The sequence below is a fragment of the Bactrocera oleae genome, chromosome 4 (assembly GCF_042242935.1).
Source record: "Bactrocera oleae isolate idBacOlea1 chromosome 4, idBacOlea1, whole genome shotgun sequence".
NCBI classification, from domain to species: Eukaryota; Metazoa; Arthropoda; class Insecta; order Diptera; family Tephritidae; genus Bactrocera; species Bactrocera oleae.
Genome location: NC_091538.1, coordinates 6,835,171 through 6,862,773, shown reverse-complemented (window position 1 = coordinate 6,862,773; position 27,603 = coordinate 6,835,171). Strand labels below are relative to the sequence as shown.

Below are 27,603 nucleotides of genomic sequence, written 5' to 3'. Positions count from 1 at the left end.
ATTGAGAGCGGATCAGTTGTAACCTTAATCTAACCTAATATCATAAAGGCTATGCAAATAGATAACACTACTCAACACAACTAAAGAAATAATTTGCGACTGCCAGAAATGACGTCGTAATGGCCGAGTTTTGCATATTTTCCTTTAAAAAATGTATCTTAGGAATAATACAAACTTCGAATAAAATATTTCATTTGTTATGCGAACAAAAAAAAAAATTATTGAAAATTGTTCGTTTTTGATGCGAGGAAACTCACGTAACAACTTATGTACCCTATACGTGTATAAAGCAAGATTTTAGTAAGCAGTTCGACCATTCAAGTTACTGAAATCATAGTCAGTGACTCAACTACCTGCAGTAGTACCTAGTTTGAAACGATCCATAAATAAATATCTTATTTCTTCGAACCATCGTATATATTTTTGCGCTGCACAAAATTTCTTTTCTTTCAAAATGAATGCAAAAGAACACGCCTAATGCGCGTATTCTACTACGATATAATTAATGGGCATATCAGTGTGATCCTAGTTATCGTATTATGTTGATATTTATTATATACTTAGTAATATGCCTAACCGCATGAGCTTTTATAATTCAATCTTGAGTTGTTTTTATTATGAATGATTAACTGATGAGATACACACACACACGCACGACGTAACGTAAGAAATTTCATTAACTCTTCTTTACACAGTTGGTGGGTGCCGTGAGCCGCTGGCGTTGTCAACGTTAACAGCCAGCGCTGTAGCTTTCTGGCGGCTGCGCCGAATGCTTTAAATTCGCAACTTACGTTATGGATACACAGTTATATATATATACCTATATGTGTGTGTGTGTGTAGTGGCTTTTTCGTTTTCGACCGAGTTTCGCATTTGCGCTGGCTCTCATATTCAAGCGCATGCTTGCCTATGCATATATGTATGCATGTATTGTTGTTAGTATTGTTGGAAGAGCGCACGAATTAAAGCGCTGTCCGTTGGCAGTCAATTAATCGCGGCGGTTTGGCGAAAATTGAAAACGTTAGTCGAATTGAGCCGTAAAATATAAAAGTTTGCCAAGTGCAGCGCGCAGTACGTTTGAACTATTCATAGCGTGCGGTGGTTTGGCTTACAAGCTTCGTAGCAGTGTCTAAAGTGTGTTACAGTTATACCAAAGTAAAAAAATCAGCAACCGACGTGTGAATGCGTCAAATAGTGTAATAATTAGGTGTTTGGTCTCTTCGGCAGTGTGCAGAAGGTAAAGTGTTGTTGTCAAGTAGTATAATGCATGCCTATATGTTTGTTGGAAAATATTTTGCAAGTGCACGAAGAAGCGTTCAGTTGAACGTTCGTACAACGAAATTAATTTTTTATTTCAAATGTTTGGTTTCATATACATAAGTGCGTGCTGTGTTGCTGAGTGCGTGTGGCTTAAATAAAATTACTTTTGAATAAGAATTTGAAGTAGCAGATAAATTTGTTTATCTACTTAACTTTTTATATATTTTTAACACTTTATGTGACATTAAAATTAGCAGAAAACTTTCATAAGTTTTACTAAACCTCAAAAAGTTTCAAATAAATGGATTTGCTTAATTTTTTTTTATTTTTAAATCTCATATATTTGAAAACAGGTGTGTTTTTCTTCAAATAAAATTTAAAACATATTGTTATATATGTATACATTTATTCAGCTTCTACTATCTCTAAGCTACCAATGCTTTTGTCGAAGTTTTTATTTTTTAAATAAATATTTATGCAATAAATAATAAACTGTCGTCACAAAACTAACGCTTGCATTCATGGGGCAAATACCGTGGAATTTATATTTTTTCTACTGTGTGTTTGCACATATACGTTTATTTTTAATTATTACGGAGATTTGCTTTTTTATTAAAATTAAAATGAATTTTTTTTATTTATTTTTTATTGAATTTACTTTTTTTTTTTTTTTAATTTTTATTGAAGTTTATTTTTTTAAATCTGCTTCACAAACAAAATTTTTAATCGATATGATTTACTTTTAATTTTCTCATTAGTATTATATAAGCAATAATTAATTAAAAAAGTACGAGGTTGTTATTAATTTGAATGTCAACTTATTTTTCTAAACCAAACAATGCATATAAAACTTGGTGAGCTAACTCGAATTAAATATCAGCTACTTGTGATAATTTTCTGGTATAAAACGGCAAAAAATTGTTAATATCACATGCATACATACTCTATACATATACACATACATTCAGATATAGCTATTGAAAGCTTTTACTATTTTGCAAAAAAAAAAATATTTTTTTCCTATTTTAAAGCAGATAATTCGATTCAAAAACATAAACAAACCGTTATTGCACGCTATGTCGTTTTTTACAATGTTCTATGCAGTTAAAAAATTTAAAATGCTATTAATAAGCACGCTCGTAAAACTTCCCTACATGGCGTATGAGTGACATTGCTGTGGTGTGAGGTCCTCATTAGTGTGCAAATGTATTTACATGCAAAAATACAAAATATGCATATATCATATGCATATTATGTGAAGTATTATTCGGAAATAATATTTACTAAGTCTATTTTTTTACAGCAAAATATATAAATATGTTTGTATATCGATAAAATTAGTGTTTGATTATAAAAAAAATATAGTTTCTAATATCCATTTATTTTCAAAATGTATAACTATTTCTACACTCTTTCATTTAATAGTTTTTTTTTTTTTGCAATGTAGATTTCCTATTAAAGAATTTTTTCTGTCAGGCTTTGTAACATACCAAAATGGTTTAAATATTTGTTCTATTCACCTATTTCAATAATTACACTTATTTGACTTAATTAACCAAGCAATTTTACACCTTTTTAGTTTTTATTTATTATTATTAGTTTTTTGTCATTGCAGCTGCGTTTACAGTTATTATTCAAAGCGAAACAATTTGCTTGGCAATTATAATTATTTATGGGTTAAATTAGATTTTTGTGACCACTAACAAAAGCTGTAATAAATTATTAGGTAGCTAAACGATTTTTAATATTAACTAAATAATTAACAATTATGTACATTGTACACATGTAGCAGTACACAGGAGTAAAATGTTGGAATTAAATGTTTATAAATGATAATATAAAACTTTTTGCTTCAAACCTGATTCATTAACTTCGAAAATAAAATTTAAAAAGTCTTCAAGCTATTATATGTGAAGTAAAAAAAAAATAAACTGAACAGTTGTTTACAAAAAAAGGTTTCGAATTTAAAAACTGAATAAACAAAATTTATTTTTTACAATTTTGGAAACATTACTGTAAGTGCTTAGGAGTACTATTACGTCTATTTAAATTTAAAAAAAATTATTACCGCTATTACGTATTACACAGTTGAGCTAATAAACTAATTATAAGCAAAACAAATGGTCCTCGAAATAAAAATCTTTTAACGTTTGCTAATTTGCTAATTAATTTATATTTATATATAATAATTATATATAATACAATAATAATATTAAATATATTTGTATTTTTACATAATAAATACAATCACAAATATATTTTGAATGTTTTAAGAAAAATATTAAACAATATTTAAAACTGATAATTCTAACCTACAAATACATATACAATTTATTTATTTTATTTCTTTCGCTTAAAACTAAAACAATAACTCAAATAATAATAATTTCTTCACTAAGCTAAATTTAAATGTTATGCAACTAAAAATTTGGCACACTTCTGGAAGAACTTGTATCAATATAATACTTAATTTATAAATTTAACTTTTTTGTGCCCAATTGACATTCGGTTAATTTATCTATTTAAAGCTATTTATATAATATATGCACTAGAAATTTGCATTCATTCACTTGGCAATAGTTCTGCATAAATTCGCGATAGACTTCAATATCGTTTTGAAAACTTAAAGGTACACGAATTTATTATAAATTTAAGCAAACTTTTCAGACAAAAATATAATCTGCACTTTCATTAATTTAGAAAAAAACTACGAATATTTAATTTTTTAAAGAAAAATTATTGATCGGGTTTTCATTTACTAGTATACAGCCTTTTAATGGCTGTCTCTCAGTGCGTCGCTAAGGTGACGTTACTGAGAGTTTTGGTGTTCGCAATTAGCCTAATCCTGTCTTTAAGAATGTCGCTAATGTAACGTCACCGAAAATAATGTCGTGTCAAATCCAATATTTCAATTATATTTTGTTATCAACAGTAAATTGAAAATGAGTTTTACTCATTGAAAATGAGTTTTAACCATCCTTTTTTTATGTTTTTACGCGTCTTAAAAGTCTTTATGATGCGCTCGCATATTTCCAAAAATTCTAAACTCGCCTACAACCAATACTAGTTCTATGGAAAGTAGTTCCAGCAGTGTTAGGACCTTTTTAAACTCGTTCGAGTTTTTGCAGTTAATAACAACGAATTTCTCTGCATAAAATTAGCGAATATTCTAGTGTCTTGTTTGTTGCGTTTTTTGCTTTGCTACCACTTCAAGTACTCGTATTTATGTAAGCGCACGTTTGGTCAATTCGATACGATGACGGGCGATGATATTCAAAATTAAAATACGCCGAAAACGGTGTTTTAGAGTGTGCCATAATTGGTTACTAGAAATTTCCTGATTGCTGTCTGCTTTGCCAGTGCCAGCGTGCAGTTAAATGCTGTGCATATTTACTCGTATGTATGTATGTTGGTATACACGGGTAAATATACTCGTACATATGTATGTACATTTACAGGTGTGTGGTATTGAATGCTTTTCAAGTATCACTTAAAAACGAAATAGAAATTGCCAAACTAAAACACAGAAATCAACAATCATATGTTGTTGAACAAACAAAACCAAAAAAAAAACAATAAAATAACAACAAAAAACCCAAATTATAATAATAATAAAGATAAAATGCCAACTAGTTTTTTTGATTTGTGACTTTAAAATTAAACAAAAGAAAAACGAAGATAAAATAAATGATGCCACATTTTTTAAGTTGTTGTTATTGTCTTTTTGTGTTTGTTTTTTTAATTTTTATAATTTTATAATTTTTATAGCTTTGTCACCAAAAGGCACCGTATTGTTGTTGTGCATGTTGGCAATGCTATTCGTATTGTCGGCAGTTGTTATGGAATTTTTGAGTGGCAGTGCCATTCAAATTAAGTAATTAGATGCGAAAACCATGTTAAAACACCAAAAACACCCGCGTGTTAATTACTGCCAGCTCTCGGAGACGATCAACTGCGGATGCATGCGTAAAAGTGTAGCAGATTTAACCGATAGTAGCGGTAAACAGTAAATAGCAATAAAAAAAAGTGCTGAATAAAACAGCACACAAGCGAGCTAAGCTAAATTAAACACAACAAAGCGAATAACGCTTGTCAATAAAGCTTGGCAAGTCGCGCTGCTCACATCTATTCAATGCAATCTTGTTGATAAGCACACATACACAATGATAATAAATATATATGTATATATTATATATGCATGAGCTTAGATGCTAGCGAACCCGGTTAGGCTGCGTCTTCACCGTGATGTTTGAGGAAATTTATTACTGAAGTCAGTAGTAGACCGTGGTGAAATATTTCAGCACAGCTGCTCGCTATAACAGGTATTTTGAGTCAGTTTCAAGTCTAATTTTACTACGCTGAGTACATTATCAACATTTTAAGAACCGTGTTTAATCTTCTAAAGCAGCTCTACAGTGATCTAACTAAGACTATACCAAAAACAGCATCCATACTAGGTGAAATCCCCCACACTCATGATATATTAATAGAGCACTTGCGATACTGTAATTTTATTACGGTAAAATTCGACCCCAACATTCTCCCATCTCAATAGTTCGCTAGTATAAACCGAATTCTGCAAAGCATTTAGCATGAATTCGAGAATCAAAATACACAACGTCAGTTAGTCATCGAGACATTTTTACCAAATCTTTATTAACAAAAACTCAATTGACCTGATTTATTTAGCCAGCACTATAGTGACTTAAATACTAAAAAAATGTATAATCTATCTAACTCTCTGCTCTGAAGTCACTGTACTAGAGAACTAAGCTAATAAAATATCGTATTAATTACAATATATGGTAAGAGGCTCTAACTCTATGATCGAAAAGAAACAAGAAAGAACTTTCACCATGGCTGCACCGAGGCTATAATACTATTCACAAGTGCATTTTTTATAGCATAAGCGTGCATAACAGGATCTTTATCTTGATTTTGATGTGTCAATTTGTAGGACAGCTATATGCTAACATATATTGTTTTAATCTGAACAATTTCTTCGGTGATTGTAGCGCTACCTTCGATAATAATCTATGTCAAATTTCGTGAAGATAATTGATCGAATAAAATAGTTTTCCATACAAAGACTTGATTTTAATCGGTCAGCTTGTATGGCAGCTTTCCGTTACGGTGTCAAACTTACTATACCCTCCTCAAGGTATAGAAACGATACTGAAAATGCAGTTGCTTGGTTTTCCTGAAAGCATCGTTCTTCATACAAGCGTTGAAAGAATAATATACATACACTCATCATGACTTTTAATTTCGGGTTTTAATAAACTGTGAGTTTTACTTAATATTTGTGGCATAAGCGCAATATATGTATATATGTATGTATATCCCGTACTTTATATTCATACGTTAATACAGTTTCATTTCTTCAGCAATATTCCCACGAAAATCGCTTGAGGATGTAAAATGTACAGGTAGTAGGATCTAAAATATTTAACACATCTGCGTTAATGGCCACTTTAATGTACAGGTAGATGCACTTTTAATACTTTCTTGGTACTTTTTTTTGTCACAAGGTTTTGTTTAAAATACCCAAATATATTAAATTAGTTGATATTTTATTTAATACTAGTACAGTATTGTGTATGTCAGTCAGTTTTTTACCAAGGTACCTGCGCATGCGCACGCAAAAATACCAAATATATCAGTTTGTAAATTTGTCTAAATATATATAAATATATGTATGTATACATCTATGCAATGACACTCACATGTGCAATACCCAGTCTGCTCTGATGATTATCTTTCCAGCTTACTTCAGCAGACTTGTCTATTATATTAATTTTTGGAAATTCGCAGGTATGAACCGGTTATACTTAAACTTATTGATTCTTTAAACACTTAAATCCATTAAACTTTGTATGCAAGTGCGCATTTTTGGGGGAATTTTTTTTCCAGCTAATTCGTTGTAATTAAAACGAAATATTGATTTTCCTTGACACTCTAAATTAATGTGCATGTGATAAATTATGTAAAGTGGCATAAAAAATAGTTAGCAAAAGCAAATTACCGCTAAATGTGCTTTTACACACTTGTGTGCATATGTATGGGCATATGTAGGAACAGTTTATGAGTAAACAGTTAAACGCACATAAATTTCTTTTAATCTGTTAGTAAAGCTCTTGTTTTTACTTCTTAAAATTACATGGTTGGCAAAAAATAAATTGCTTTGAGAGTTTCTTAATACTTTTTAAGAATAGCCATTACTCTTTTGTTGTTATGCAGTTCCATTAAATGTACAGTAAAACCCGCTTAAATGCCTCACGAAAATGCTCAGCTTTTTGAGGTACTTAAGCGGGTTGGGTGCTTAAAAGAGCCCGCTGAAGTCCCTCGATGCGCGTACTAAACCCTAAAATGTTGGTTATTTAAGGTGGTTCGGTATTTAAGCGGATGGGTTTACTTAATACACATAGTTCAGTTACTGTGGAATGATTTTAAGAGTCTAAGAAAGTATTTTATACAGATTTCAAAGTTTTTTTAATTCTCTGCACGTGGCCTCGCATTATATAATTACGTTATACATCTATAGATTTCAGGTTGATATAGTGCCAAGGACATAATTTGTCAGCAATTTCATTGTTTTTCTACGCTCATCTATTACCTTTGAATAATTTGTTTTTAAATGTATCTAAACCTCTCGTCCTCTCTTTCACACGCTTCCAAGAACTTTAATCCACATTTATCAGATTTTAGTTTGAGAATACAGGTTAGGTATCTTTCACACTTTAACAGTACTTAAGGACTTTCATCGAAATTTATCTGAATATAGGTTGCGAATACCAAACCTCTTTTTCACACTAATAAAAAAAAAAGACACGCTTGTTTTTATTTCAAATGCACTAATTAATTTTATGATTCATATTTGTAAATTAAAAGCCTTAAATAAACACGATTTGTAACTAAGCGCTTTTTTTTAATTTCCGCTAAAAATATAATTATGCCAAAGTTAATGGAATAATTACAAAACAAATTAAATAAAACTAATTTGTTAGATCAGAAATTGTGAGCGAAAAAAAGTAAGTAGTAGCATATGGGCTGTTTAGCATGGTCGAGTGCTGCCATTAATTTAATAAATATTTACCTTGTTGCACAATGTTTTCAATATACCGTGCTAATACATAAACACATATGAATATATACATACAATATAAAAAATGCATAATATATTTAGAACTTAGCATATACATATGTATGTACGTGTGCACAGTACCTTGTGACTTTACTGAGTGATAACAAACTAGTATATGTGCAGTTACTTATGATTTTATAGCGAAAATAATAAGCTGATTAGGTGCCATGTTGCTATAAAACTGCGATAGTTTCAAATACACACATGCACACACACTTGTATATACGAGTAGTTTAGCGCGTAGTAGTGATGCATTTAACGGTTTTCGCCGTATTACTCGTGCTATAAAATGTAACTGTTTACATACAGATCATTTTAAGCGTAATTGTAAATAGTTGGCTTCGTTTATAACATAATTAGCTAGACGAGTGCAAATATTAAACAAATATTTGTTGTTGTTAAATAAGTCTTGAAAATTCACCCGCTGCTAGTAGTTTTTCATTGACTAATTTTATATATTTTTTTATTCGCTTTATACCTACATCGCCTCAGTTCATTGACATTGAAATATTTTTGCTACTACTATTTATTTGCTTATTTTTTGGGTTGCTACTATTGTCACAAGCAGTTAAAACATAATTTTTTCGAAATAAATGCCATAAAAATATATTTATTTATGTTAATATATAAAAACTTACATTTGTTTAGACGCTATACCCAACAAATATTTTTGATAAATTTTTATACGTATTTATGTATGTATAAATTTGCTAAGTATATGTACTATAGCATGTAGCGATCGAAATCAGAATAAAAATCTTCATAAAATATCAGGCTCACGTTAACGTACCAGCGTGCTGCACAGATACCTACTCGGTCTGTCTAGCGCTCCAAAATTTTGTCTACGAAGCGTCGGTACGACTTCAGTTTCCTAGGCGGTGTGTTACGCTTTCTATTTGCGGCCTTTATGCCCGTAGTGGTTTCCATGACTCTATCAGAGGTTCTTCTGCTAGTACTTTCGATCCAGCCACGTACAATTGCCCTACAAATATCAGTAATCGAAATATTTCTACTCATTTGTCGCATCTTTCCTTTCTCTAGTAGTAGTAGTGATACTCACAAGATTGATGCTGCACAGGCGCCTTTGGTAGCCTATCTGCCGTGAATTCTGCCGGAATCGCTTACTTAGTTGAAATATTGTGCTTTATTTGTTCGCTCTGATGTGTTATACGCATAAATAATTTCAGTACTTGAAATATATTTAAATTTTTTTTTGAAATATATGTATTATTTTATGCTACAACAAATAAAAATTAATTATGAAATTTTATCACACGAAATCTTAGCAGTTCGTTGTGTTGGGTATATTTCGTACTGGTAGTGAATTATTTCGAAAATATTTAGATCAAGCCAAGCGCCACGGGCTTGCTTAGTCGGTTGCTTAGTCGTTTGCCTACTACGGTTGTCAATAAATAATGTACGTCACGTGCGTTTGGGCCAATACGTGCTGCGTCTTATAATCTATTAACTTTTTTCAGCTGATTTATTTGTAATTTCTTGCACTTTTACACACCATTTTTGTTTCTTATGCTTCAGTCTTCTTATTTAACACTTGGAGACTTCGCATGTGACTATGTATGCATGTGTGTGTGTGCGTGTAGTCAAAATAAGATGTTCCGATACAAAATTAGACAATGCGAATTTGCATGAACTGTTTTGGTGTTGCATAATTATTTCAGCTTTCCGCTTTATTGAAAAAGATTGCACGCTTATTTATTAGTTTTTTCTGTTATTGCTTAATTTTTTGTTTGAAGTTTTATTGTAGGTTACTAAAAGCGTGTAACGTGTACGTGTACGTGTACGTAAAAAAAAAAATTAATTACTTAAAAAAATTTAAAAAAAATTTTATTTTAATTTTTTGAGATTATTTTTTATATAACTTTTTTTTACTAAGCTATGCTATCATATGTATGTATGTATATATCGTAGAACATTGCGTTTGAAAATAGTTAATACAACAAAAACTAAAACAAAAATCAACATTAAAATAATGCTGAAATTTTTTAGTAACCGCTTACTAAGTAAAGCGAAATAGTTAACTGCAATGTATATTTGTATGTAGGTATGTAGGTATAACTGTAATTGCATATACAACTCACTTAGAAACTTTTTGACTGTTGTAATTACAGTTTAGTTCGTTTGACTACCCACTTGACTGAGACTTGCATTAGCTCGATTGGCAAATCAATCAAGTGCATTTTGCACTACAAAAACAAAACCTTTAATTAAGTTTACACACTCGTTTTAAAAATGACAACAAAAAATAACCAAATTAATAGTAATCACAAATTGCCATTAAGTGTTGTTGTGTATGTTGTTGTAATGCACATTTCGACTTGACAACAATGTTCACTGCGGCTTCCGTCACGAGGATCGTTTGATAAATCACATTGGCTTTTGAGTTATACACAATAGTGACCATACAAGTAACACTGCTACTCTAAAGGCACATCTGTGAAGTCCTGAGTCTAAATTCATACATGAAAAATATTGAAAAAGATTTTGAAACCAAATAGCTTTTGCCTGCACCGAAGTTATAATAGGGTATAAAAGGGTAGAAGAAGATCTTTAACTTGATTTTGATCGGTCAGTTTATAAGGTAGCTATATGATATAGTGATTCGATCTGAATTGATTTCTTCAGAGATTGTAGCGTTGCTTTGAATAATATATTGGTAAAAAAACAGTCTACCATACAAGAACTTAATATTTATTGGTCATTTTGTATCGCTATACATAAGTATATGCTAAAATATTCCAAATGGAACAATATCTTCGTAGATTGTAGCGTTGCCTTGGCCGGTAACCCATGCCGAATTTCGCAAAGATATCTTCACAAATAAAAAAGTTTTTCATACATGGACTTGAGTACAATCGATCAGTTCGATCAATTTGTTCGAATATTGTATCGATTTCTTGGATAATAATCTCTGCCAAAATTCTCGAAGATACCTTCTCAAATTGAAAAGTTTTCCATACAAGCACTTGATTCTGATCGTTCAGTTTGTATGACAGCTATATGCTATAGTTGTCCGATATCGGCGGTTCTACATTTCTTTTCTGATCAATATGTCAAAAGCTGAGGAATCTACAGATAGATGGACATGGTTCCTTCATCATTCATTTATATATATACTTTATAGGACGTTTTTTTCTGCGTATTCCAAACTTCATGGTAAACTTAATATCCCCTGTTCAGGATATACAACTAATAGTGTTTTCGAAGACTCAACTAAACATATATGGGCAGTTTTAAATTAACACGATCCATGGTACTCAACTAAAGATTAATGACAAGCTGTCAAATTCTAAGCATACTGCGTTATTTCAACAGGTTCGGCAATATTTTTATAACACTAAAACAAAAGTGAGACCGAAAAATCACTTTTAGGGGTATTGAAATGGCCTACCAGGAAGTTGTGGTATCTTTAAAAAGGTTGTCACTTATATTTTTTTTTGTGCCAAACAATTCACTAACTTATCAAACCGCCGAAGGACACTTTTCGACACTTAGTCTTCTGAACTTGAGATTTTCAAATACTCGACATTAAGTTAAGTGCATAAGTACAAATAAGTTAAGTGCACTCAAACTACAGGCAAAATGTGAAGAGCTTAATATCACAAAAAAATTAAAGCCTTTTTAAATTGCATTATTTTGCGAACATACATTTATATTTAGTTGTTTTAATGTACCTTATCCTTCTTTTTCTATATTTTTAACTTTACAAGCACACTTCAAAATGTTAGAAAGTTGCAAAATACAATACTGCTAATCACGCTAAAGCAATATGTCCGAAAATTGTCTCAATTGTCGAAGCTTAATTCTTAATAGCTATAATTCACTCGCCAGTCATTAAAAGTTTGTTACTTAAATATTGTACTATCATTGAATGATGTCACATTTTAAGTATCTTATTAATTTTAACAACGTGTATCCACATACTCATATCAAGTTTTTCGGGCGCTTTGTTATTCAGCATTTTTCAGGTATCATGCTGAATAACGGCATTTCAATAAAAAAATACTTATCACTTACAGAACTTTCTCTCTATATCTGCCTCTTTAACGATAAGATAAATTCGCCAAAATTTCTGACAATAATTCACAAAATCTTTGCTTAATTATACTACCTAAATTATCACGGTCCAACGCATCGTATTTTTTATAAATTAAAAAAAATTATCCTACATATTTACTTTTTATTTACAAAAGAAGCCAAATATTCAAGCATGTGTACCGATAATTGGCCCTACAGTATTATCGTATTTCGGCTAAGTTCATTAATTAAAAGATCACGAGTTGACACAAATAAATAACGGGCTGTAAAATTCAAAACATTTTTTTACACATTTTTTTTTTTCTTGAGAAACACATTTCTGTTAAAATTGAACTTACTGGGAGTGCTTGAACTCAAAGCAGTCTGAAATAAATAACAATAACTTTCAAAACAATTTAATATTTAAAATTATTAATGTATTTATAAACATTTTAAAACTTGTTAAGCAATAACGTAATACAAAAATTCAAAAAAATTAAATTAAAACATGTAAGAGTTTTATGGAAAAATAATTTTACAAAACATTAGAAATCAATTTAATTCCAAAAGAATTTCTGTTCCATTAAGAAGTTTACAAATAATTTCTGAATTGAGGCTTTAAAGTTCTAAATATTCCAACGCACTCTCATTCTTCTCTTTACAAATTGTTAAGATAGCATTATGCTATAAATTTGACTTTATATAGACAAACCATGAAATTTAGAGTTGCATTTATTTTAGCCGCAAACTATATTTAAAAAAAATATATTTTTATCAAATCAGTATGATAGGGATACCGCCAATATTTTATAAGAAAAGCTCTTGTGTGTTGTTCTCTTAATAAAAATAGCTCACAAGTCTTTTATAGTTGGGTGTATATATATATGGGTGTATCGGTTACAGGTACTCTGAAGCCATATGCTTGAAGAGCATAGACTAAGGTTCGCAATCACATCTCTGGCAACTATAAGGAGATGTGTATGATGAAAAAATTTCAGCGCGTTTAGCCCAGTATGACAAATTACATAATGCTTTATCAAAAGTATTTTAGTTTTCTTTCTGATTCTTTCATATTAAGTTTTTCTAATCTATACTAGAAATATTCTTAAAACAACTTAGTTATGAAAGATTTTAGAAAAAACTTAAGAATTTTATGTTTGGACATCGTGTGCTATAAACACAAAGTATTTACTATAACTATTTGATGAACAGAAAAAGTCGGCAAAGATTTATGTAAATATATAATATATCGGCTATAGTTGGATGCATGAGCACACAATTTGAAAGTGCTTTAAATTTAGAGAGCTAAGTTTGATTAAATATCCAGTTCTTCGAGTTTGCGTGATCTGATAAATTTTAGTTTTTTCTAAAAAAGCAAAATAAAAAAATATTTATTATAAATTAAGTTTTATAAGAAGATAAGATCAGCATTAATGATATTCGAAAAATGCGCGAAGGTCATTATATTGATTTACTATATATAAGTATATACATATCTATATACTCATTATTTTTCGTAACTATTGCTTGCTGTTACTGACGGCTGACGGCACAGTTAACTTAGGGGAAAAACAAATGATAACAGCATGAAAAAAATTTAGTGAATAAATATTATTAATTATAATAATTAATAGATATTTGCTTAGTATGCATTTGAAAAAATATTCAAAACACATTTATTATACGCAAATTGATTTAATCACATAAATTTTAATGACGTTTTAGTGCATATTTCTTCTCAGTAGTTTTTCTTTCACTCATTATATGCATTATATGTGTTTTTTTGTCTTCAACATATAGGCAAGTGCTCAGTGCGCCTGAATGTATGCTTCTTACTATGTTCGTGGTTAACTATAAGCAATTCAGTGATATATAGTACTTAGTATACCTAAGAAATTTTACACAATTCGATACAATTTTATATTTTTAAACACAAAATATTTTCTTAAGTCTATAAATTTAACTATTGTTGCGTTCAATAACCTTAAAATTTTTCTAATTTAGATAATAAAAGAATGTTTTAAACATTTTTTGCTATTACTGTATTACAAATATTCTTAAAACAACTTAGTTATGAAAGATTTTAGAAAAAACTTAAGAATTTTATGTTTGGGCATCGTGTGCTTAACCACAAACTATTTACAATAACTATTTGATGATAACAGAAAAAGTCGGCAAAGCTTTATGTAAATATACAATATATCGGCTATAGTTAGAGAGCTAAGTTTGATTAAATATCCAGTGCTTCAAATTTGCGTGATCTGATAAATTTTAGTTGTTTCTAAAAAAAGCAAAATAAAAAAGTATTTATTATAAATTAAGTTTTATAAGAAGATAAGATCAGCATTAATGATATTCGAAAAATGTGCGAAGGTCATTATATTGATTTACTATATATTATATAAGTATATACATATCTATATACTCATTTTTTTCGTAACTATTGTTTGCTGTTATTGACGGCTGACGGCACAGTTAACTTAGGGGAAAAACAAATGATAACAGCATGAAAAAAATTTAGTGAATAAATATTATTAATTATAATAATTAATAGATATTTGCTTAGTATGCATTTGAAAATATATTCAAAACACATTTATTATACGCAAATTGATTTAATCACATAAATTTTAATGACGTTTTGGTGCATATTTCTTCTCAGTAGTTTGTCTTTCGCTCATTATATGCATTATATGTGTTTTTTGTCTTCAACATATAAGCAAGTGCTCAGTGCGCCTGAATGTATGCTTCTTACTATGTTAGTGGTAACTAGCAATTCAGTAATATATAGCACTTAGTATACCCAAGAAATTTTACACAATTCGATACATTTTTATATTTTTAAACACGAAATATTTTCTTAAGTCTATAAATTTAACTATTGTTGCGTTCAATAACCTTAAACTTTTTCTAATTTAGATAATAAAAAGGTGTTTTAAACATTTTTTGCTATTTCTGTATTACAAACTGGCCGAATCAAATCACGTTCTTGTAGGCAAAACATGTGTAATTGACAAGATATCACGAAATTTAGCTTATATTATTGTTTAAGACAATGATGCAATCGCTGAAAAAAAAATTGTTTAGATCTGATCACTATAGCCTATAGCTGCTGTACAAACTGACCGATCAAAATCAAGTTCTTGTCTTTTGTATTTTTGAAGGCTATTAAAGCTTCGGTGCAGACGAAGTTTACGTTTTTTTTTTGTTTTTGATAATTTCATGTTTTCAAGTACTTTTAATAATGTATTAATATATATTTATATTGAAATATATTCAGAAATTAATTAACTTTAACTTTCATTTTCAGCATATAACCGCAAGTACATCTAATCATTATAGGATTTTTTATTTAACTCTTTCAATTCCTAATACAATGTAATCAGACGACAGTTAATACGCTTAATACTAACTTATTTAGCGTTGAAGTTGAAGATTACAGTTAGAAATATGTATGTATGTATACACACATAAATGCTATACAATACACTTCAGCTGCTTGTCAATTGTAAATGGATTACTTTTTAGTATTTTATGATTGCATTACTTGAATCGTCAAGGCACTAACTTTCACAGAAAGTTCTAGAACGTGATACGCACTGGCTCTAAGCTCCAAACGGAGATAAACGAAATACTATACGCATACAATACTTTATATAATACTTGACGTTCTTGCAAAAATTTCATCATAAATTAAATTTATATATATGTATGTAAATTGTAATTTGAAAATACGCAAATGACTTGTTCATTTACACACGGCAAAAGAATAAGTGTTTTGAGACGGCAGTTTGTAACGCTACAAGAGAATCCTCATGAGAAAAGAAAAAATACTCAAAAAAAGATGTAAATATACAAGCATGTCTGTCTGCGTGCTTAATGACGTATAAAATATGAGCATAAGTCATTTTGTTTATGTATGGCTGCATGCCAAACTCCTTTAAGCGCGGTCACATGGACCAGGTGAAATTAAAAAGTGGCACACTGTAAATCGAACTTTCCCATTACATCAGACTAACTCATTAATTAAATGACACGCGTATTCGCATTTTGCGTGCACTCGTACCTACTTATATGTATGTAAATAAAAGCGTGTGAGCAAAAACGCGAGAAAAACTTCCACACATTAATGATGTCGGTAAACATCTTGTAATGTCAGCAAATCCGACACTTAGCCAAATAATTTTAAACTTTTCGACCGCCAATTCAAGTTGAGTGTGTATTCGTGTGTGTGGGTGTGTGTGTGTATATGTTTATAAACAGACGCTTCTGTAGGGGCTGCCGCTGATAACGGTTAAACCACACTTTTATTGTATGTATCCAGCACACACACGCTTATATGTATATTTGTTGTTCAAATATTGTGATTGTCGAAATTGATTATCTTTTGTATTTATAATTACACGCTCCTTACGGTTCTTACGGTTATCAATTGAACGTATTTATGACTTAATTATCACAGTTATATATGTACATATGTACCTGCAACAATTTATTGCTGCATAGAAGGAAAAAACAATTGTAATTAAAAAACGATAAAACGTTTGCTGCTCCGGTTTTGGTTTATGGATCCATTAACATTCTGGGGGTTAAACGTATAGACGCACATTTTTTATGAAGTGCCGTCAAATGCCCTTAATTGTGTTCATGTAAGCATATAAGAAAAACCGTTAACTTCAGCTACACCGAAACTATTGTATAAGACCTTTCACAAGTGCATTTCTTATATCACAAAAGGGTATGAAGAGCTCTTTATCATGATTTTGCTAGTACAGCTTGTGTAACAGCTGTAAGCTGATCTGAACAATATCCACAGAGATTACAGTCTTGCCTTGGACAATAATCCGTGACAAATTTCGTGAAATATCTGGTGAAATAAAAAAGTTTTCCATACAAGAACTTGGTTTTGATCGATCTGGAAATATTTATAAAACTTTAAAAAATATATTTAGTATAACAAAATAGTGCAAATTTCACACAAATCTCTTAATTTGTATTCATGTTCTTTTTCAGAATTTTTGAAAAGCGTATTCTAACTCCCATTTGTTGATATGAGCTGCTAAAATTGCTTGAAAACATTAAACGACGCACCGCTTCGTCAAGTAAAAAACACAACTACCTCGTTATATAACCACCAAAACCAATATCATGGCGTTCATAAATTTACCATGTCGTAAGTATAACAAAATATTAAAAATAATTTATATGCATATGTCTTTTAAGAATTTAGAAAAATATAAACTTAAATATTTTAATTAAATAAGTATGAGTTTTTAAAAAAATACAAAAACAAGTTCAGAAAAATTTCTAATATTTAAAAAAATTAAAAATTTTAACAAAACCAGGAAATTATTAAGGAAAAAATATTTTCTTAAAGCTAAAAATTAACATTTGAAAAAATTCTAAAAAATTCAAGTGTTTTTAAAAGTAATTGAAACAATTAACAACTTATTTTAAAAAAATAAAAACATTTTTTAGGAAAACACTTAAAGCATTTTCGAAAATAAATGAATTAAGTTAAATTAAAGTTATTAAAATAATAAAAAAAGCTATTTTAATTTTATTTAAAAGTATAAAATAAAATAAAACAAATAACTTTTTCAAAATTAAAATAAATAAAATTCAAAAATATATTATATTAAAGTTATTACAATAATAATAAAAAAGCTATTTTAATTTTATATAAAAGTAAAAAAAAAAATATAACAACTTTCAAAAATGCAAAAAAAAACAAGCGTTTTCAAAATTAATTGAAACATATAATAACTAATTTGCAAAAAGTAAGACAAAAATAGAAAAACAGTTTTAAGAATAAAATAAAAATTTCAATTAACTTAGAAAATAAAAAATAAAAATTATAAAATAAGGAAAATAATATGAAAGTTATTTTCTAAGTATTAAAAAACATTATTTTCAAAAGTGCAATAACAAGAACTGTTTTCAGAAGTAACAAATAATTACTAATTTGAAATAATATGACAAAAATAGAAAATCATGTTTAAGGCACACAATTAAAAATTTCAGATAATTTCGAAATGGAATTTAAAATCATCGATTATTATTAAAAAAATATATAAAAAATTAAATAATAATAAAAATAATTTTGTAAAAGTCAAGTGTTTTTAATATTCTGTAGTATAACAATAACTTAACAAAAAAAAAAAAATTATGTCAAAAATATAAAAACATTTTTTTGGTAAATAATTAAAATTTTACAAATTTCGTCTTTCCAAACTTTTAACATGTTTAGCGCATAATTTTTGAAAAGAATTTATTATTAGGGTATTCACAAGGCGTCATATTGTGTCATATCGTCGTATTGTCTTATTTTTTTATGACTGTCATATCAACACTGTTGTTGTTTCCTATACAAAATTGAAATACGACAAATACAACACGGCGAGGTGTGTTTTTTGAGTGTGCTATTCTATCAGCTGTATCTGTATTTTTATTGTTGACGTTTAAGTAATAATAATAAATTTCATCAATTTCTTTAATAATATGGAAGGAAGCCACGATATTCAGGTAAATTAAGTTGAAGCAAAGTAAAATATAAATGTATTTTGTTGTTTCTGTGGTTGCAATGTGAAACAAAATGCCGCTGTTTCAACATAAAGAAGCTTTAATTTAGTTTTGTCACTTTCCCGTGGCTTTTTTGTATTCTTAATTTTTGTTTACCAGCTGGTGAAGTGTAGAAATATTACATAATATGACATACAACAATTAAGAGGTACTCACAAGTGTCGTATTTTTTAAGCTATTTAAATACGACATAAGACATAAGACGAAGCTTGGGAATTGCCTATATATGTTTTACTTTTTCTGGCACGTGTGTAATTAAAAGCTTTAAAAACATGTTTACTCTAATTGCCTGCATAAAAACGGCAAAAACGGCAAAATGTATTCAAAAAATGTATTTTACGGTTTTAAGTTTTTAGAGAAATCTGTCTTTGGTGATATTAGAAATACTTTTACAATAGAAATAGTTTACAGCAATTACATCTTTTTTTCGTAAATAAAGCTTTCGCAAAAGCGCAAATTTTTACCTAATTGAATATGTAAATTAAAAAGATATAAAAATTCAAATAAAATAATGCAATATGTAAGCTTAGTTTAGGTTTTTTCCAGCACGGATCGGACCTTACAAAGATTACTGGATCAAATCAATTACTCTTCTTAGTTTTTACATTTAAAATAATCGCGCAAGATGACTCACATATTTTGATAGTCGCTTATTTTGTCACCCCACTGCTAATAGCAAAGCATATTTGCCAAAATTTGCATATAAACGCAAAATTATACAATCTATTATTTATTTCACTTCCTACTGATATGACGATTTGATTGACATGACGTTTTTACAGTTACCCAAACATATGATGCTTTATTATTTATACAAATAGAAAGTAATTGAATGGCAATATTTGTTAATTTCAAAACGCAGGCCGGCGGCCGTCAAGCGTTGCCAAAAATAAATAAAAAAAAAACAAAACATTGTCACAAATATTGATCTTACCAATAAGCATATTTTCGCGAATTGTTTGCTGTTGGTCGCTAATGTTTTGGCAAGTGGCGGCGTAGTTGGAGTTTATGGCAACTATGTACATATGTAGCTGAGGATCCGCTGGCAAACGCGCTATTTTTGGCAGCCACACGTTTCCTATGAAAATATAAAGAAAACTATATATATGTACATACATATGTTAATATAAACCGAGTTCAAATCGCATGACAATTCTAGCTAAATTTTAAGCGTGTTTAAATGTCACGTAAATTTAATTCACACATGCAGAATGTACATATGTAAATTACGCAAATATTTAAAGTAGATATATACACAGTATATAAGTATTTATAGGTGCAAATGGAGTAGTGAATGCAAACGCTTTATTGGATTTGCTAAATTTTTTCACTTCACAATATACAAATCAAACATCAATGAAATTATGAAAACAAAACTTTGCACAAATAGTGCTAGCTACATACATACATATTTCATCTTATGCACAAAAATTGTCGATTACAACTTTTCAAGGACCCGAACACCAATTATGTGTACCCCATTGCATATGGCTGATTTTTACCGAACATATCAATCTGTCAATCTGTGAGGTGTAGTATTTAAATTAAGGGAGAATATTTTCCCTTGTACCAAAAATGGGTAAAATCATATCAATACTTCCCGCATACCTCATATATTTACCTTGTCTATCCTTACTTGTTATTTATGCATTTTCATATTTAATATACATTTTTTTATCGAAGTTTGTCACCAAAACACAAATATTCGACCTTGTAAACTATTTTCACTTGAAACTATTAGGCATTTTCCAATTGATTGAAGCAGTTTTTTTTGCAATGACAACTCAAACGTTCTTATTACAGGTAATAATAAAAACGTGCAAATAATTTTTATGTTTTAATAAAAGAACGCCGTCAAAAAGCTGCATCAATGTAGCGTTTAACTAGCTGCGATAGGGTTGGAGCTTTCAGCGAATAAATGTTGAAAAATTCTACTAATTTTGCACGAAAAAATTTTAAATATTGATTTTGACGCATAGAAGAGTTGCGTAAATTTTTGTTTAAGAAAATATCGTAGATTGATATTAGGGTTGGCACAATGCTATTATTTTGACCGCAACTATATGTAAACAGAGATATATTTTTAAAAAATGTTTTTTTTTGGTTTTTTTTTTGTTTAAAGTGTTCTTTATTATAATATTATACCATACAAGAGCATTCAAGATAATCACTTATCTCTCCGACAGAGTTTATAGCTTTAAAGTCTCTGAATGTTGCAGTTTCGCCAAAGAAAGTAAACATTTTAGATCATAAAACACTACTGAAATACTTTTCGAACATTTGCTCGAATTTGTCTTCGAAATATTTAAAATAGTTTCGGTGTCCGTCCAATGTACACTTAGCTAATGTTCCTAAATAACTATTAAGTTGAACTTTTACAAGCCAATCCAAAAGTGAATTTGGTGCACTTAGTTTTTCTAAAGCGCAAATCCTAGAAAAAAAATTACAAATAATAAACAAACGCTTCGCAAAGTTGTAGTATACATAGACTATACTTCTTGTAACTATAAAAAATATTTTGCAAATAGCTTTCGAGAAAAGCTGGCAGTGCCTTGGTAGTCAAAATCAATTATATGAAAATCTTCCGAGAATAATAATATAACCAAACGTAAAATTAATTATACCATCGTGTCACCACTCATTACAAAATAAACCTGAACAATTGGAAAATTTATTAAAAAAACTCAACGTTATTTGATCTTATTCAGTTAGAAAATCGTATCACATTTTCATATTTTTTGCGTTTTCACAAAATTATGAATCAGTTACATATTGACGCAAACTCGGTGATATGTACTATCCATATGAGGCGTGAATAAATTCAGACAACAAACAAAACAGCAACTACAGTAACATTTATATCGGAATTCTAAAAAACCTCCTTGAAAAGCTTTTATGAAACCTCTAACGCTGTTTAATATTTACATTTTTCGCGAATAAACCGCAAATGCAACAAAAGTTATTACAGTGAATTATGTACTTGTATGCAGCCATATTCACAATTTTACAATTTTGTATATATGTACATACATACATATGTTTGTATTCTATAATTATGTTAGATATACATATATGTATTGTATGTAAGTAGAATAAACATTTTGTCATTTAGGCATACAAGTGTTAAGGCATCGAGGGGCCTGTATACAATATATGTATATTTATGTTTGTGAGTATGTACCATTGTAGATACTTTCGCATGTACTAGATGTAGATATATACATATGCACACACAGATATATAATACTTCAATACAGGTTCGCTAATTATAAGACAAATTATGATTAACTTTGTTTGCTATAATTTTTTTCCAAGCTATTTTTTGCGCTTCACTGATTTAGAAATTAACTTAGTCTGAGTTTATTAGAAGCTGTGAAATCAGTTTGAATATTAATACTAAACAAGAACAAATGTTAACTTCGACTGCACCGTGGGTATAATACCCTTCGCAGCTGCATTTCTTATAGCCTAAATGGGTATAAAAATGATTATTTAAATTTTATTTGGTCAATTTGTATGGCAGCTATATGCTATAGTGATCCGATCTGAACAGCATGTTTGCTGATTGTAGCGTTGCCTTGGATAAGGATCTATGCCAAATTTCATAAAGATATTATGTCAAACAAAAGTTTATAGGGTTTTCGACGTTTCCTACTGGGTGTTACATACTACATAACAAACTTAGTATACATATACCCTGTTCCGTGTATAAATATGTACATATGTGACAAGAATATATTATCGTATATTGAGGCTGAGAAATGAGGTAATGCATTAACTGATTTGTTACCATTATTATAGGTCAGACTTGCGTAATTAATATGAGGCTGCAATCCCATCATTAATGCTATAATTTTAATGAAATTTACAAATGCATAGCGAACGAAACTTTTATCTGACGTAAAGCTCCTGTAAAGCACAGTAGTTCATTTTATAATACAATAAACCTGCAACAAATAACACTTACGTAGGTGTTAGTGCCGTTATATGTAGTAATAATAAAGGCTTAGAATTTGAATGACAACTATTTGTCATAATAAACTAGGTTCAGCAATAAAATAGAAGAAATAGATCGCGTGACAGGCTTAGTAACTAAAAAAAATACAGCTAATGAAAAAAGAATGCATTGCAAAGGGCCTTTAAAGTTTCCGCTTAACCTAACATTGCATGTGCCGTTATCAAATTTTGAGGGTAATTAAGCAAATTTTACAACGTGACAATATTTAGTTATAATGGCGTGTCAATGTCTAAGCATTAGGTAGCTTAACTAATGACTTTTGTAGATATTCTGCTATGTTTGTTTAACTGATATCAGCTAAATGACAGTGAACTACGAAATCTGTATACTATATAAATAATATTTAGATATTGAATGAAAAATTAAATTTAGTTACGATTTGACAATGAAAATGTATGCTGCCATCACGTCGGTGCTTACACGTGATTCTTGACAGACCTAACCTCATTAGTAGACGAAATTTTGATAAAACTGTTTTCAAGTCAGATCAAAAGCTGTGTTTAACTTGAATTCAAAAATATACGATCGCCACTTTTTATATAGAATCTAAATTTATACACTTTTTTGGAATTGCGAGTCAATAATTGAGTTAAAATATATTTGATTCCCTTATCTACCAAAAATCTAAGGAATTTAAGGGCACACCTAGTGTGACAGAATAAAAATAGGCGAATTTTTGGAAATTAAAAAAACAACTACTATATCAAGTATTTCAAAATACACAGTCAAATTTTTTGAAGAAAAACAATAATATTTTATGAGTTACACGCAACCTACGACGGCTCTAAAAAATACGTCGTCCTCTTGCTGCAGTGATTTCGTCCTTCTTCGTAGCTAAAACCTAATGTAATATTCTCTACTAAAAGATATTTTCTTTGCAAAGAAAATGTTTAAAGATAAACTGATGGAGATGATTAAACTAAGCAGCTACACTTAAGTAGGCTGTAACTCAAAAACTATTTGAGATATCGATTTAAAATTTTATTATGTTATTTTTAAAATTTTAAGACTCAAACCGAACTCAATATTTTATATAGAATAGTCAAATAAAACACTCTTAAAACGTTCCGAGTCAAATATTCTCAACACTTAATCATCTCCCCTTTTTTTTTCATCACTTTCAGTTAACATTCCAAAACGCTTCAACATAGCGGTAATGTTGTTCGTGGCATGTCTTGTGAGCTATATGGTGCGTGTCAATCTAAGTATTAATATTATAGCTATGGTCGAGCAGACAAACCCCAATACCACCGAACCGCTGCCAAATGTAAGTGTTACGAACAAACTCATCTTTAAAAGGTTCTAACTAAAATATTTTAAAAACTTAGTACGGTCCACGCTACAACTGGAGTCAAACGGATCAAGCCAATTTATTAGGCGCTTACTTCTATGGCTATATGATTACCTCACTGCCGGCGGGTATGCTGGCCGAGAATTTTGGTGGCAAGCCGGTAGCTGGCTGGAGTTGTTTAGGCGTAGCCGTGCTAACGGCACTAACACCCCTCGCCGCAGCATGGGATAAATGGGCTGTATTCGTGTTACGTTTTCTCATTGGTTTCTTTAGCGTAAGTTATAATATTATTTAAGAGTTGAAGTATTTCAATTAAAAATTTTTTATTTTATTTTTAGGGCGTGATTTATCCTTGTTGCCACAGTAAGTAATTGATCAAATGAAACTAGTTTTCAACTATAATATTAAATAATTCTTTGTCATGTTTACTTTAATGCAGATTTGGTCTCTAAATGGTCGCCACCTGATGAGAAAGGAAAATTTGTCGCTTCTTTAATGGGCGGTACATTTGGCACAATGATAACTTTTCCCATTTGTGGCATAATTATCGAGAGCATGGGCTGGGATTGGGCTTTCTATATGGTTGGTCTATTCGTATTGATCATGACATTGATTTGGTTCTATGTTGTTGCGGACAGTCCAGCACAACATCGTTCCATTTCCGTGCAGGAGCGTGAATATATTGAAAAGAGTCTAGGCGAAACCATCACAAAGTCGAAGGTTGGTATTATCTATATTGATGGCGTGGCTTTGCCCTCTACATTTCCTATCTTTATATATATATATATATATATACAATATATTTATATAATATATATCAATATATATATATAATAATTGTTTATTTCTCAGAGCTGGCCACCATATAAGAGTCTCATCTTCTCTTTACCCTTCTGGTCGTTACTCCTGTTGCATTATGGCAGCATGTGGGGTCTGTTCTTCCTAATTACCGCTACACCTAAGTTTCTTAGTGAGGTGAGCTCTACACTATTACTTATTGACTAAGGTGGTAAAATTTTAAATGTTTTGTTATCTATTCTAAAAGGTGCTCGGTTTCAACTTGTCTTCAGCCGGCTTCCTCGCTAGCTTGCCGCATTTGGCGCGTTTACTATGCGCCTTTGGTTTTGGCGCCATCGCCGATTTCATTCGTCGCAAGAGTTGGTTGAACGTCACGATGATGCGTAAAACTTTCTGTCTACCTTGTAAGTGCTGACATTTTAGTAATTTGACTGTATTGTATTAAAAAATTTTATTTTTATTTGTTTTCGTTTAGCGCATATTCTGCCTGGCCTCATGCTAATCATACTGGCATACTTCGGCAGAGATCCTTATATTTGTGTCATCATTATGACAATCTCACTAGGTTTCAATGGTGCGGCGACAGCATCTAATCTGCAGAACTCTCAAGATCTCGCACCCAACTATGCGGGCACACTGTACGGTATCATTAACTGTATTGGCACAACGCCTGGTATTTTCTCGCCCATGATTGTGGCTGCCTTTACTAAAGAAAGTGTAAGTGCTTATTATTTAAAAGCGTTAAAGTTATTAATTGGTTAAATTAATTCATTTTGTTTACTCTCTAGAACACCATTAACGAATGGCACTACGTGTTTCTGATAGGCGCCGCAGTCTACATAATACCTGCGCTGATATTTTGGGTGTTCGGTTCGGGTGAAATACAAAAATGGAACGAAGCCGATAAGAAATCGTCTAAGAATGACACCATCAACACGAAACTATAAACTGTAAAAGTATTGCGTATATGTACAGTTAATCTGTGGGATATTCTGGTATTATTGTAAATTGTATTTATACTTTTAAAATATGGGTTGTGAAAATCCATGACGATTTGATATCTATAGTGTTTGTAAAAATTATTAGGTCCATTTGTAGGGCTGTAAAAATAAGCATGCGTACGTATATGTATGTATGTATGTAATAGTGATATATTGCTTTGTACAATTAAGCTGTGAATTTAATAAATATTGAACGTATATATAATTCATATAAAACTTCAACTTTTTATTTATTTTTATGTGGGGAGCAAACATTTTTTTTTTAATTACGAATTTTTTGCAATTACAATCATTTAAAAAAAAAGAGGTCGAGAAAAGTTTTGAATATTTACCTATGAAAATTTTACAAAATCTTTGTAAAATATGTATGTATTTTTGGAATTCTAAAAGTTGGAATAAAACATTAATAAGAGTTTTTTATAAGAAAAAAAGTTTGAAATTGGCCGCTATTTGCTCGAGGAAACCCATCTAACCCCTTAAATGGACCGATCGGAGTCAAATTTGATCTTGAGTGTATATGTTTGTATGTATATATTATACTCGTTTTATGTAATTTACGTCCTAAAGTCATTTCTATGAATTAAATAAGCATATAACTACATTTTAAACAATTTATTTATAATATTATATATTAATTGCAATTAATATAATTTTCAGCGGATTTATTTTTCCCCGTGGCTTTTGGTGTTAAATTCACAATACCCAATAAATTCATCGGCAGTCAAAATAAGCAGCGCTTAATATCAAGCGCTACATATTAAGGATGAGCTTTTCTCCAGCGATTTTAATCTTGGATTTTTTTTTTTTTTTTTTTTTTTTTGATTTGATTTAATTAATAACTAATGAGGGAAAGGGTGGGAGAAAACCAGTACGATATTTCAAACTTAAAACACACATTTTAAAGAATTTAAGTCACTGTCGACAGTATATATCAAGAACATTCTAAAAGCTAAGCATTTTAAATATTGATTACAAACAAACAGCTTTGTTACGCTTCAATAAATCGACATATGTGTAAATTAGAAATAATTCCTGTTTCTGTTATAATATTATGGGTGAATGCGCAACAGTTGCTAATTTATTAAAAGGTGTAAATTTCATACTTTAGTACTTATTTTACGTGCATTGACTTAGTCCATAAAGTGTGTAAAACCTAAGCAAATCAAGTTCAAGTTTAAGTGAATAATAGCTTGAAACAAGCTTCGATTTTCACTATCCCTGTCGGACTTTTTCGGTTAGTCTATAATGTTTAAAGCATACAGAATTTTAAATTGAGTTAAAGGATTATATTCACTTGTGACATCGGATTGTTTTTGCATATATTTCGAATGTACATACATATATTTGAACATATTCTACGAAAATTTGAAGTTGATCCGGCAAATAATTTCGGAGTTTTGTTGATGTAATAGGTTGCCAAAACTTTAAACGCATTTATCTCGCAGCACTTTTTTCAGAGTCGGTGAACAAAATT

The 27,603-nt window shown here is 30.0% G+C and overlaps 1 protein-coding gene and 1 long non-coding RNA gene across 2 annotated transcripts; one reads left to right on the top strand and one right to left on the bottom strand.

The window, feature by feature from the left end:
* The first annotated feature begins 1,049 nt into the window (after nt 1-1,049).
* Nucleotides 1,050-26,345, top strand: LOC106626857 (sialin). Its single transcript, XM_014246726.3, has 10 exons — nt 1,050-1,237; nt 17,453-17,612; nt 24,164-24,306; nt 24,368-24,604; nt 24,669-24,693; nt 24,770-25,050; nt 25,183-25,305; nt 25,376-25,532; nt 25,604-25,845; nt 25,917-26,345. Exons 2-10 carry the CDS (start codon nt 17,588-17,590, stop codon nt 26,073-26,075), a joined length of 1,392 nt encoding a protein of 463 aa, XP_014102201.1. The 5' UTR covers nt 1,050-1,237; nt 17,453-17,587; the 3' UTR covers nt 26,076-26,345.
* Nucleotides 8,411-10,244, bottom strand: LOC118683166 (uncharacterized). The gene is made up of 2 exons (XR_004979050.2): nt 9,465-10,244; nt 8,411-9,386 (listed from the first exon to the last, which is right to left on the bottom strand). It is a non-coding gene; the product is annotated as an uncharacterized lncRNA (long non-coding RNA).
* Nucleotides 26,346-27,603: the final 1,258 nt, after the last annotated feature.